The sequence below is a fragment of the Haliaeetus albicilla genome, chromosome 3, assembly GCF_947461875.1.
Source record: "Haliaeetus albicilla chromosome 3, bHalAlb1.1, whole genome shotgun sequence".
In the NCBI taxonomy this organism is placed as follows: domain Eukaryota; kingdom Metazoa; phylum Chordata; class Aves; order Accipitriformes; family Accipitridae; genus Haliaeetus; species Haliaeetus albicilla.
In genome coordinates this window covers 49911198-49925826 of record NC_091485.1, presented here as the reverse complement: position 1 = coordinate 49925826, position 14629 = coordinate 49911198, and the positions used below count along the sequence as shown (strand labels likewise).

At 38.1% G+C, this 14629-nt stretch overlaps 1 protein-coding gene across 2 annotated transcripts in view; it reads right to left on the bottom strand.

Moving 5' to 3' along the window:
* The window catches only part of NECAB1 (N-terminal EF-hand calcium binding protein 1), a 71217-nt gene that overhangs the window by 13063 nt on the left and 43525 nt on the right, over window positions 1-14629 (bottom strand). For both annotated transcript variants that reach the window (XM_069779643.1, XM_069779644.1), the window contains exons 6-8: window positions 6020-6156; window positions 3487-3599; window positions 266-342 (exon numbers count right to left, since the gene is read on the bottom strand). In XM_069779643.1, coding sequence (XP_069635744.1) covers window positions 266-342; window positions 3487-3599; window positions 6020-6156 — 327 coding nt within the window. The remainder of the gene's footprint in view (window positions 1-265; window positions 343-3486; window positions 3600-6019; window positions 6157-14629) is intronic.

Genomic DNA, 14629 nt, shown 5'->3' with positions numbered 1-14629 from the left:
TTTTCAGAGCTTTATGAAAAGTTGGATCAGTGGTGATGGGAAGGGGAAAGGGGAGTGTGGGAAAACCATGTCATGCTCTCATGAAATAAGAAAGAAGGTGGAAGGAAAATGTAGGCATCTAATGAGTGTTAGCTCTCTTAGGTGATGTTGGAAGTTTCACTTATTATTTATTGGAAGGACTGCAACTGGGACATTGAAAGCATTTGTGGTTTAAGGATTGATTTACTGAAAGAGAGAGAACAAACAAGTGAAAAGAAAGGCACACCTTCTTTTCCAGCCTGTCAATCAGCTTTTGGAGTCTGTTTATCTGGGTCATCCACTGGCTGTCTTCCTCAGTCCAACCTTTGGAAAATATAAATAAGTAACATTTATAAAATGTTACTAAACGCTGGAACATAGTGTATTCATTTATTTTATAAAAAAAGTTTATCTTAGCTTGCAACTTATTTTGCTTCTCGAAGATTGTGCTGCAACTAGTTCAACGTTCATTTAGGTGTAACTAAACTAAAGCATGATTTTGACTATATGAATTATTTTATTTCTTTTTAAGATACAATACAAATCCAATACAGAATGAAAACTACATTCTAGATTAATGCCAGTGCTTTTGAAATCATGCTGATTCCTGAAGAAAGGAATGCTCTCCTCTGAAAATGGAACCAGCTCATAACCTGAACACCTGCTCAAAATGCAAAATCATCTTGGGTGGGGGGTGTGTGTGTGTGTGTGTGTGTTAAAGCTTTCTCTGTGTTAATATTTTACTTAGTTTGCCATTTCTTCTTTATGTGAAAGTTTCTGTAAGAGTAAGAGTCAGATTTTTGGCTGCATAGCCAGCCTGTCTTTGGGATTCCTTTCAAATACATCCCATTGGAGGGACCATGTGCTGTGTCTTGTCTGCAGTTTCTCTTCCCCCTGAGAGCAATGACGAAGGTGAAAGAAAGACAGCCAAGACTGTCTTAAATATTCTGGCATGGCCAGTACAGCTCAGGTGATAGGATCTTACTTCCTCCTGCAGAGAGACAGCAGACCTGCTGTAGGGCCCTGACTGCAAGGACATTGCTGTGGTCAGCCTGTTGATGTTCTTAGGGTCCTGACACAGTGCTTCCAGCAGTATTCCAGGATTATTTGAGGTTAAGGGTGTATATGTTCCTTCCCAATTAAAAAAATACATTCTTATGAACAGCAGAAAAGAATTAACTGGGTGTACATGTACAGCTAAATGATCTACATTTCTGGCGTGGCATGTTGAGGAATCCTGATATTGAGGGATTCCTGAAGGAGCCTCCTAACATAATTGTAGAATGTCTCATATGCATTGAGAATAAGGAGCTTTCTCTCCATTCAGAAAAGGTTCATTTAGCTGTACCAGCTTTTTTTGTACTCGCACTTGGGGGTTTTCAGCTTTGTTGCAGTCATCTGCAGTATGCTGTCCTGGGGGGTTTCATGTGTTCATCCACTAATTACGGATATAATCTTGCAGTGGACTCTATAGCTGATTTAATAACATTAACTGGACGTCCCTTGCAGCTAATGATCCTTCTTTACCTTTCCAGCTAAACAGCATTCCTAGGTGCTTGATGAATTGCAGCAATATGATTATTACAAGTGAGCCTTCCTACACTAGATTTTTCTAGAATGAGATTTTGGTTTTCAGATGTGTAATTTATGCCTGTGGTGACTGCAAATTTTGACCAACTCAAGACTGATTATGTTTCATTGTAATAACTTTCCTATGTTTATTTTTCTCCCAAGTCATGGAATTCAGCAGGAGAGGAAAGACTAAAGACACTGGGACACTGGATATTAACTGTGTCTTGTCTTTCTGTATGGATAGGACATACCCCTTTCAAAAGACTTCCTAGTTCTCCATTCTGCAGTCATACTTGTGACTGTATAATGACCAGATGTCATATAGCAAAGGTGAAGCTAGAAAATGTTGTTCTGCAAAGGCACAAGCATCTCAGAGCCTCTCTAAAGTCTCTGGAAAATTTTGCTTTGCTAAAGTCTCAAGAAAATTGTCTATGAGATGAAAAGGATAATACTCAAGGAAACAGATATATGCATTATGAGAGCAGTTCCTGGTATCACCCACAGTGTGAATGTGTACATAAGTGATTGCTCTAAGGAGAGAGGAAGGTTGTTTATCAAAAACTGAAGATCTTTCAACACATGCTTTTGATGTGTGCATTCATTAACCTGCTCACTTTCCAGCTGAGAGTTCTAATGGCACTTGGACTATGTTTTGACTAAAGAAAGAAATAGAATCATAGAATGGTTTGGGTTGGAAGGGACCTTAAAGATCATCTAGTTCCAACCTAGGTGATCCTACTGCTGGGGACATACCACAGGTGTGATATGTAGAGGAGGTAAAGTGTGGCTTTACCAGAACAAGTACAAAGGGTAAAGAAATGCTGGCATGAGTGTTGAGTGCATAGACACATCTACAGTGTTACTGTGCTTGTGGGCAGCAGGCAGTAAGAAGGAAGACCAAGTGCCAAGACAAACACAGATCTTGGAAAGTAAACAGCTGTTAGACAGCTATTAGAACAGCAGAAAGACGTTAGCTCTTTAAAATTACATTAATACAGTAAGTGGATTTGGTGCAGCTTGGATATGTTTGGGTTCCTTCTGAACTCTGTGAATTAGGAGTGCAGCAACAAGGCTATGTGACCTTCCTTGTTATGAACACCAGCAACTCACAGCAAGGGACCAAACATCATCCTGCATCATTGTGCTGAATGAACAGCATCATTCGTTGAGTGGCAGAAGGGCCTTCAAAAGAGGGTTAAAAAGGAAGAGGTAATCACGTGGCTGCAAGCAGTGAGATCTGCATGACTGGTCAAGAAGTGCACTTGACCCGTTACATACTGTGGTGTTTCAGTCATCTACATGCCTTGATACTGAGAGACGTCACTAAGCCTGGAGATGCCCTCACTGCAGCCTCGTGCTTAATGTCACTGCTTCCAAAGAATCCCATTTACCAAAGTACCCTGTCCTGTTTTCCAAAGCAGAAATGCTGTTTCAGATTTTTTCATATCATCTTAAATGAAATCTTTTTTCCCCTTCAGGTTTTGTATTTTCCATTTCCATTTCCGTTTCTTATTTGTTCCCTTCAGCTGTGATGTAAGTCATGATAGAGAGCTTGGTTGTGTATAAGTTATAGCCTTCACCTTTTCATTCTTATCTGCAGGCTACAAATATTACCTAAGAAATGTTGAATCAACCCACAGCCCCAAAACAATATCACAGTTTGGCCCATAGTTATGTATTTATTTTTTATCAGCTCAGATCTATGGGTACATATTTATTTTCCTTACAGTTTGAGCTAATACATTCTATAGTAAATTGAAGATTGGTTTCTGTAAGTAAAGTATCTAAGTTAGTTACCATGTCTAAATTAAATTTTTGAGGAATATACATGTATATTTTTCTGTGTGTGTGTGTATGCATGTGTTTTAAATATCTTTAAAATGTGAAACACCATACCTGTGGTAAAATGAGGGCTATTTAACGACAGGCTGTTGTTCCTCTGAAGCCTTCGAGCTGAGCGCTTTCCTGGCCATTGAATTGAGAGCACTTCTGGTTTTGTTGGGCCTTGTCTGCACAGAAACACAGGAGACTTCATAAGGTAAAACTTGTGGGAGAGCTCTCCTCTCTCTGTTCTCACAACATGTGCTTTCATGTTCCCTTTTGAATTAAAAAAGGAGAAATACCTATTGAGACCTCTGAATTATTTTCCAGATTTTCACTATTACTAATTAGTTGTGTTTAGGTTGCTAATCATTAGAGAAGTAAAAAAAAAAAAGGAGGGTTAAGCTGGCATAAACCTGTCTTTTAGGTAGAGAAACCTCAGGGTCAGTGTCTGTCTGTGATGTGGTTCTGACCTAAGGAACGATTCACACTGTTTCTTCATTCACGGGACTTTCATAGCATCTCTGCAGAGGAACTGGGGCCACAAGAACAGCTAAAAGTGAAATGTGAACTTTAAACATTGACCCCTTCAGCTTAAAGATTGAAAAGATAAACAGCAATGTGTATGTGTTAATAAGGAAGGAAAAACGATGAGAATTTGCTAATACTGGATGGAAGACAGACACATTTCTGGGACTAATATTGTAACATAGCAGTTACAGAAATTACTTATGTTTGTACTACAATGACAGAGTCATTGAAGCTTGAGAGTTTGTGTGGGGACTGAAGGCTGTCTCTATGTGGTTCTTCATCATCATCCAGCTGGAGAGCAATGAAGGACCAGGACTATGGTTAGTTTTGAACAGTTAGTTGGATGAGAGGTTGCAACGAGTATTAGACGGTAGTCTAAACAGTTCAGTAAATAATTCCCAGGTCACTGCTTTGGAAAGCTCTCTGAAGACCTTTGGAAAGGTCTCCTGAAGCACGGAATGAAGGCTCACCAAAAGCTCACACACTAAGGAGATGTTTTAGGATGGTATTTTCTGCAGCATAAAATCCCCCCACAGTAAGCCAAATTATGGCAGTTCCTGAGTGTAAGCACTCTTAAATTAGTTCAGGAGTGTCTTAATGGGATTTTGATTCAGACAATTTACCCTTCAGTTAAGTTAAACATAATTGAAGATGATTTTACACAGGGACTGAGGCATCTCCAAAATAGCTGTAGTTGAAGTGCTGAGTTTGCCTGGCTTTTCCATTGCTACCTCAGCAAATGGGGGAGATGTTATTTGGCTTGACAATATTACACCTCTTTTTCATTTTCTTTGCTATAAAACAAATTCACCATCCAAGAGGATATTTCTGAACTACCGTACTGATAAAACTGGAGAAAGAAGTCTCCACAACGGCCTACCAGACAGTCAATGCAGATGAGAAAGCTGGCAGCAAAAGGGATGGTCATATTACCCAATTCAACACATCCAAGTGAGTAGTTTGAATTACTCAGATGGTCTTTCTAGACTGTATTTCTAGAGAGGGGGTCCTAAAAGGCAAGTCAGAGAAGAAGTCAATGATTACTCCAGAGGATGCCAGAGCACCTTAAGTTAGGTGCCAGCTCTGAACTGCCCATTTTAGACTTCTTTCTCTCCCATCAGTTGTGTGAGGAACCTGGAAAGACGTATGCATGAATGCAGGGGTATATATATTGTGCATGCTCGGCACACCCTCAGCCTTTCAAAACCTGCTTGATTCCTGCAGTCAAACTGCTGGCACAAAACCCCAGTGTATTATTCATGTACTTGAGAAATCTCAAAACCAACAGCAAAACAAACAAGAAAATGACATTTCCAAAAGAAAGAATGAAAAAGCAATGCATTTTAAAATGTATGAAGTGTTGAGATCTTGTCAATGAAACACAACGGCTTGTATTTTGCTTTCCCTATCATCTTTAACACTAGCATACTGAGGAAAACAGATCCATAAAACCAAGTACCTTTTAAAAAATGTTTTGATCCTTGATCCTACAAACCCTCATATATGAGGTCATGGTATTAAATTCAGCTAAACCCCTTGGATGGTTATAGGTTACCCAGGTGACTGAGAGTTTACAGAGTTAGATGTTGACCGGTACTATGGCCCTTTATTCTAGGAAGAAGCTGTAACAAGCAAGAGCCTTGCTATTTCTCCTTTTAACATTAGGATAGTTGTGCAACCAGGAATAAAAAAAAAAATAAATCATAAAGCTGGAAGAAACAAACAAGGAGGCAGTCAATGGTCTTGGCAATTTCAGACCTTGTCATACTGCAGTGGTCTGGTTTCTGCATTTGATATGAAATAGTCAATGGATTTAGAAAGAAGTTGAAGGAGAAGAGCCTAGAATGTAGCAAAATGGTCCTACGTACAACCCACCACAGGATCAGATCGGAACCTAATTGTATTCAATTACAGGAAAATTCCTATTAGTGAGTTCCTGTGTGGAATAAAAAGTTTATCTGTTTTTCTCCTGTTACTCCCTACATCAAGTTGCTGGGTGAAATGTAAATGTCTTGGAGGTTCATGGTGACCCCGCTCCTCACCCCCTTCAGTGCAGCTGGGCAGAAGGTTTGCTCACCTCTCCTGCCGGGTCTGCTCCTCCGTGGTTTCCATGGCACACTCCAGGCTGCTCTGCAGGGACTGAAGCTGGTTCAGTGTTTCCTTCAACAGAAAGCGAGTCACAAACTGCTCCAAATTAGAAGCTTCCTGATAGTCCTAAAAATGGCATTAAAAAAAAAAAGAGGAAAGGATTTGCCTACTATGTTAGAAATATGTGAGGAAAGATTCAGACTTAATTCAGAAAGGAAGCAGCTTGGGTGTTTTGGTGCTTATACATGCAAACCACATAAGCAACCTATAAGTTTCTGGACAAAAAGACCTCTGGATTTCCAGGTGTAGATACTGATCCCACCCAAGCTGAGAGAGGTCCAGGTACACAGTTGTACAACATAGCTTCTAGTTAAAAAAAACTTTTCCTTGCATTTCTTAACTCCAGTTGATGGCAGTACAAAATTACTTCTTAAGTATGGAAAAGCCAAGATATGATTGACAACTGTAGCAGTGAATTTAACGTTTTTATTCAGATACACTCTTGTGAAAAGATGTTTATCTTGCCCACTGGCCTGTCTCTAACAACGATTATGGGAACAGTCTTTGATCAGGGCACGTGCTTAGCGACACTGCCCTGGAAAACTCCACCTGCACTTTGGCTGAAGGACTGCCTGTGCCAGAGATAGTACCTTTTGAATTTAACAGTCTTTGACTCATTTTTGTTCCTTTAATTTGTTTCATTATTTTTGAAACCATATATCTATATATTTCATAATTACATGAAATGCAGCTAAGTGTTGATTTGGAGCTTGGCTATTTGAAAAGTTTGCACCTATATTTAGTGGCCTCTAATGTTTCTTTGTGTAACTACGTTTCCAATATATTTTATGTATTTAAAAATATTTATGCCTATTTTGCATAGGTAATTTCAGAAATAAATTCTTACGCCTGCTCTCTCCCTTGCACGATGAATCACATTTCCATGAATGGGGTCAACTTTAACGTTTCCAGCAAGCCCAGATCTGCAAAACTCAGTTCTGCAAACAGTGATACGCAGGTGAGTGCTGTGTGAGGAGGTGACCTATGCAATAATATAAACATCCCCTTTGTTGTTTTCTTCTTAATAAATGTAATCAAGAGGATAAAGCAGCCCCCTAGAGCCTCTGCTTAATGAGTAGAGCTCCCATCAGGTGCGGAGAAGGAAAATGGACTTCCATCTCCTAAACTCAGAGAAAATTTTTTGGCTCCTACTCTGATGAAAGTATACTGATACTCATTTTTTATATGCCCTAAGTCTGTTTATCTGTGAAAAAAATCCATTCAGCTGATCTTGAAAGCTTTTGGGCACAATTCCATCTAAAATGGTTTCATAAAATATGAGGAACATTGAATGAAAGATTTCTCTAGTCACCACGTCTGAAGATATGATGGTCTGTTATCTCCAAGCTTTAAAGAAAACTTCTCATTTAAATGGTGTTGCCTCCTACCCTAGCTGAGAACCCATTTGAATATTTTTGGCAATGCATAGGAGGTTTTTTAAAGCTGTTTCTTGTTCTTCCCAATGTGAATTACAGCTGAAATGCCTTTTTGACGTTTAGACTTCTCTTTTCATGTATGCGTTTGCAATCAGAACATAAATATGAGATGTTTTGAAATTTAGATGTAAAATAAAAGATTATAAGATAATAGCTTTAAAAGCTTTGCTCTTAAATGAGAGCAATCTATTCACAAAATGTTGTTAGTTCTTGTTGGAAGACTTCTGCTACAGAAATGTCGGATGTTAAACCACCTGTGAATCATCAGTTAGTTATGTAGCCAGGAGCTTCGTGGTCTTCTATATTTACCTCTTCCATCTTCAGAGTAGTGAGCCAATCTCCAAAAAATAATTTCTTATTTATAAATTTTTAAAATAGATACTAATGAGAGATTGTTTGTCTACCTTTTGAGTGAATACCTGAGACTCACACCAGTTCTGTAAATAACATTTATGGCAGCCTTTATGGTTACTACATCTTATTATACAATAGGAAAGCTGATTTCTTCCTTCTTCTAAATTGTCTCCATTGTAACTGATTTAAAACTTTGGTGGAGCTGACAGAGATCATTTAATTTCCAACAATTTTGATTCTCTGTGGCATGTTAGAACAACATGCGTGAATCTGCATAGCATGGACAGCTAAACAAAATCCTGCAGTAGAAATCCAAGTTATTTTTTCATTTTTCAGCTTTCACCAGTGCACTTGGAAATAAGTGAACAAAACATGACAGAAATGATGGTTTCTTGTAAGTTTTTAAATACCAAAGTAATCTCACAAGAGGAGGATAATCAAAGTGGACATCCAAAAAGTAAACACTACAGATAGCTCCATATAGCTTCCTGCTCATAGTCACGATAAATCTGATACTGGGATGCTGAATTACAACTTAAAACATGCATCAATACTGTTTCACTTTGCAACTGTTCAGGTGGGCCCTTGCTGACGGGCGAATGGTGGAAACATTGGCTGTGTAATACTTGCCACTGCCTGAGGCTGTCTGCTTTTTGCCTCCTTCAGAAATGCTTTCCTGCATCTGAAAGTTATTAAGGTGTTTTTTTTTTTTTATCAGAACTGCTCTAGGTTTGTGCATTGCACCAGGATTTAGTCTTTTTTCTTCCTGTTCTGTTGTCCCATAAGTTCTGTATTTAAAGGCTTCCCTATGGAAAAGGTCCTTGTGATCTTTAAATATGGCTTAGAGTTCCCTTATCAGGTACACAGAGCTTTTTTGTAAAGATGGGCTAGGCAGACAAGATGCTAACATCATCTGTGGGAGTCTGGAATTATCAAAGACTCTTTCCTTATTTATATTTTACCCAAGTATTAGTATTTACAACTCTCTTATGCAGAACTACTTAACTTGCTTAATGCACCCTGTTAGGCAAATGGCTGCTCAATATTTTTCTTTAAATAATGGCTCTGAGTCAAGCAATTCTGAGCTCACAGCAACGTTAGAAAATTTCACTCCCTCCCACTGAAAAGTAACTACTCCTACCCATCCTTCTAAAATTCTTTGTTACGAAAGAAGGTATTCAGCAAATATAAATTGCCAGCATTATTATAATTTTAGTTACGGAGGGAAAAAGATTGTCTGTTACAATTCAACTTAAACCTTAACTCCACTTCTTGGCAATGAGGAATTACCAGCCATGCTTTGTTACTGCTTCACCACTCTACTTCGTACAGAAAAGTGCCCTCATTTGCATTTTACTAAAGGCACACTGGTACAAGATTTCACTAGAAGAAAGAAAATGTTAATTCTGAATTACGAAAAATGTGTATCAATTTATTAAGTCCATATTATGGTAGAATCAGCTTAACTGGCATGCCCAACATTTGTATTGTCAGTATACTGCACCACCAATTAATGATGGGACCCACTGATGGCATCTGTACATAAACTAGAAAAATGGCCTGTTTCTTGAATTTCATTAGCTGTAAATTACCGTTCATTAGCATATACATTATACTGCACAGCAATTTGGGCAGTCCAGATGAAAGAAGTGTGTGTTAACATACCGTTCTTCTTGTTAGTTTTACTGGTTGTGAGTGAATGAGGGTAATCTTCCTCATCAAGAGACAACTGCAACCTTTGTAAGCAGCTAAGATTTGAGTTTCCATTAATGCAACTGAAAATACACATAATTAGTTATTTCCCTGTGGAAAAGGTCACTGTGGTCTTTAAAACTGGCTTGCGGCTATCTTAAAAGGTACAGAAAACTTTCTCCTTTTATGAAGGTAGAGGAGGCAGCACTTGGGTATCTCCTAAGGAAGTCCACATCTCAGGGCTAACACAGGTTCAGCGACTCTCTGGATCCTCTCGAGCCCTGGTGCCAGCCCCGATCCTCTCCCCTTGGGTGACCTGACACCACACCGATCCACTTACCAGAAGAGCAGCTCCTTGAGATGGGGAAGGAGGGAGATTCCTGTGTTCACTTGGGGCAAGCAAACTAAACTTGGCTGGGACAAAAAATAACTCTGAAATCTCTCAGAAAGGGTGGGAGCTTAGGCAAGAGCTCCACAAACTTAGTGGGAAGGGATGTCTGACTGTCACATCTAGTCCAACCCCCTGTTCAGAGCAGGGCCAACTTCAGAGCAAGTTCAGGCCACTCAGGGCCACGTCCACCTGAGTTTGGAATATTTCCAAGGATGGAGATTACACCATCTCTCTGGGCAACCTGGTCCAGTGCTGCACCACTCCCTCTGTGCAAAGTATGTCTAGTCAGCGTTTTCCCTTCCGCAAGCTGCAGCTGTTGCTTCTTGTGCCTTTGCTATTCACCCCTGAGAAAGACAATGTTGTTTTCTCTTCTCTACAACCCTCCTTTAGATAGCAGAATTACATCTTCCCAGAGCCTCTTCTCCAGGCTGAACAAACCTACTCCCCTTGGCCTCTCCTTCCTATGTTGCTATTTTGCTATATAGTAGTTTATGTTATATAACACTTTATAACTTACTTGTGTTTTATTGTACTTGTAACATTACTTATAATAGTTACTTATTACTGTTATATTACTTTGCAATTTTCTGTTTCCTATTTTATATGTTGTATCAAAATAATTTCATAAAAATTACTTATGCTTATCTTTATAGAAAATATCCTCAGGGCAAGTAAAAAGTAGTTACCATTGAGTAAAACTCAGTAAGGAATAATCTATTTAAATTTCCCTTGGTCGTGGACCATGTCCTGCCCTGTATGTTCAGATCCTACATTAGTGGGACAACACCCTGGGTTACAACTTTAAATTGAGGATATAAAATTAGTCAGAATAACTGTACTAAAATGAAAAAGAATTTAAGCCTTTTTCGTTTCAATCACTAAGATCTAATTCTTCAGACTGTAGGATGGAATCAGGACAGAGTCAGAATAAAATCATAATTTCAACAGAAGCCAGATCCACAGATGCTCACAGTGATGACTTCACACAAATGCAACTTTTACAGCATCCTCACTGTAAGAGTGAGCAAAGGCATAACATGCCAAAGCATTAAATAGTTTCAACTTCAATTTTAGATGTGGCACAAATTTTACAAGTTTATTGAAGTATTAAATTTGGAATAAATTACATGTTTAAATTCTGCCTAAAGAACTGGAACAGTGACAGTCCCTACTAACCACTTGCAGTGCTGACGTTGAGAGCGATGAAATAAAATAGGCAGCCATGGGTGATTATAGGAGAATATTGAGACACATTTGTAATGGCACGCATCAGAACAACACAAAAGAATTCATGCATGGATAAAAAGTAACTCCTATTTAACTGCTCTTAAGCATACCACATAGCTTAGAGACAAGAAACTGTGTTTTGGCTGTGTTTTACATCAGCAGGTGGCAGAGATATGTATGTGTAATGCCATTGCTCCTGGGAGAAGGTTGTAAGAGTACAAGGAAAACATCAAAGCTGTTGGTGGTTTTGTTGGTCGTATCGATGGGAGAATGGCTAGGTTAAATGTTTCTTTTTCTGCTCTGAAGTTATTTCTATACACTTTTATGTTTAAAGGTAAAGGTATGGATATTAACTTAATTAAGTTTTGGGGGGGGGTTAAGTTCTGACTACTTAACACATGTTCTCTGCTACCAGCAAAAATTTGAGCGTTGTCTCTTTCTGACTCAGCAGGTATAAGACCTCTACAAAAAAGATCAAAGAAGTTCCCAAGAGTTTTCATTACTCTGATAAGGAGCTCAGAGGAAAGGGGTGAATCTCTGGAATATCCTTGCACGACTGCTCAGAATTCATTGCCTACAGCTTTTTGAATTTATCTGCGTTTGACTTGCGCTAATAGTCACGATCTTAAGTAACTTTTATAGATAAAAAATCCTATGAAATGAAATTTCAAAACCTCATTTAATAATGTCCCTAGATAAAAATAGCTGTTCATTCATAGGGCCCTCTCTGCTTTGTAGCAGGGTGCAACTGGTGATATATTTAGCACCGTCACCAGCATTCATTCCTCTCTTCAACTGAGTTTACAGATGAACAGTTGAGTACCTCGGTTTATGCAAAAAGGATCCAGACTCCAGTTCTAACCACTGGCAAGTCTGTCTCATCAGAAATTAGGGAATGATAAAATAAACCCCCAAGGAATTTAGGTCAAGTCATCCATGGACAAAAGAAAAAATGTTCCTGATAGTTCTTTTTAGGAATTTACAGACTGCATTTAAACAGTTTTATAGCTATTTTAGCTAGAAAAAGTAGAATACGAGAAACAACTATGCCTGCAAATAGGAACAGTTCTTAAAAGCCTAGTGCAGATGGAGCTTAGTACAAGTTCATTTATTGCTCTGACATTTTGATGTTACTACTTTTTATCCCTTTGTTGAGCTCTGATTACCTAAAAAGGATTGGTTGAAAAATTCCCACCAAAAATTTATCTAGCTTTGAAATTTAAACACCACAAAAATGCATTGAAGGCATCTGCTTTACTCCACTTTTTTCTATTTTTTAGTGAAAACCCTTTGACAATTCTTCAGAGTTCAGTCAAGAAAGTCCAGTCTTTAGGACTTTCTTCAACAATTGCTTTAGAATCCTCTCTCATTTTGTAGATCTAATATTGAACACTGTTAATATTTTAGAGGGCTATGTTTGGTCTCATATTAGAGCTGAATGAAACACCTGTGAGAAATGGAGGTGGGAGCGGCACCATGCCCATCATTTCTTTGAACGAACAGTATGTATGAAATTTTGAAATTATTGCAATTTTTTCTTAGAATGAAAAACTGAACTGCTTTTTGACTAAAAGAATCTTCTTTTGTTCTTCTTTCAGCCCAACAATTAATGCATTTTTTTGCTGCAATGTAGCCAATATCTGCCTGGGAGGGTAGGATGTTTTTTTTCTCCATTCAATTTTGTATTCTTGAGGCTGGGCACTGGCAATGCAAGGCACGTAATGCCTAATCTCGAGGCAGCCACATCTTTTATTGGTTTTCTGGCTTTGTCCATCCCTTTGTGAAAAGCATGAATTTATAGCAAATCTTTCAACCCTCATTCCCCTCCATGGTATTAATTTGTGACATCCATGCAAGTGGTGCCTAGCCACTGAAGGTACCTGAAGATAGCAGATAGGATGTGAAAACACACCACTAATGAAAGAAAGATAAATCCTGAGTCTGCGGTTTGCTTGACTAGTTGGATGATAAATATTCTGAGAGGATGTTTTATGATGTGGCAATCAGACAGTACTCACTCTGTGAAACTATCTTCTTCATCCATGATCTTTTAATTGGTATTTTACGTCTTCTAAATAATTATGAGAATCAAACCCACTACTCACTGTAATGGAAGGAGATACAATATATGTCCAATTAAACTAGTGCACTAGAGTAAACTGTCATTAAAAGACAGCCTGAAGCAATCAAATATGCAGGAAGACTTAACTGTGTGCAGCTAAGAAATACATTAGATTGCAGTATTTTTGTCAGTTGGCTTACAGTATTAAGTATTAATCATTGCATGCTGCAGTATGTACTCCTGCTCTTTATGTCTTGAACTTCATCTGTCTGCCTTCAGTGTTTTATGTAATATTAATCCTGAAAGGATTTCTATTTCTTTATAAGGAATAATAAAATGAATAACTCATTTTTGTTCTGGCTTTTCATTTTCAGTGGAATCTGGATATTTTGTCCACTTTAAAACATCAACATGGGAGATGGCTATGGTATTTTAGACTGATGCTGACCTGAAAAAAAATTAGTGATGAATGCAAGGAACAAATTAACTAGATTCAAAGCCAATGCATGAAAATTATTAACCAGGATAAACTGAGTAATACCTGCCTTAAGTTATTATTTGGCAGCAGGTATTCATTACATTCATTCTGCAAAAGGTGCATTTGTAAAAAGTGCAATGTCAAAGAGAACAAGACTAGATTCTGTGGTAATTGTTAATAAATTCTAATCATGTGCAAAAAGTGGTGCCAGCCAATTTAACACAGATTTTGAGAAAATAATAAAAAAAAAACAACAAAACTTCATTTTTGCTCAAACAGAATGTCAGTTGTGGAACTCTATTGTTGACATATGCTTGTCTAGCTTTTTTTTTTCAGTTATTTTGTTTTGTGATATAATTTACATAATTGCTACTGTTACTGTTACTCAAATATGCAATAAAAAAAATCTAGATATTCTGGTTTATAATAGGTATCAACCCTCCAGAGTGCAGTGATTTACATAATTACTATAAATGCACCATCAGTTACTAAATTGCATGTCCCTGTGTTACTCTTTCAGCTCCTATAATCTTCTCTCTTACTTTGACTGGCTTCTAATTTTAGACTGTTCAAGAAGTTTTCCAGTAATAACAAGGCTGCATTGACTTCACTTAGCTTTGAGTTTTTTTGAGCAAAGCAGAAAAATGAATGATTTCATAGGAGCAAAGAATTAGACATGCTGTGTCAGTCACTGAATCCAGCATCTTGCTGTTGCACACCATGCACTCCCCTTTCTATGTTTTTGCAAGCAACGTGTAGAAAGAAGTTAGGGGGTTTTGACCCCAAATGCTTGGAACTCTATTTCAGAACTAAATTGCTCTATTGAATAAGAATTATCTTTCATTTCCAGCCTAAACGTAATATGTTTATGTTTTGCATATTTAAATGCTGGGTATGAA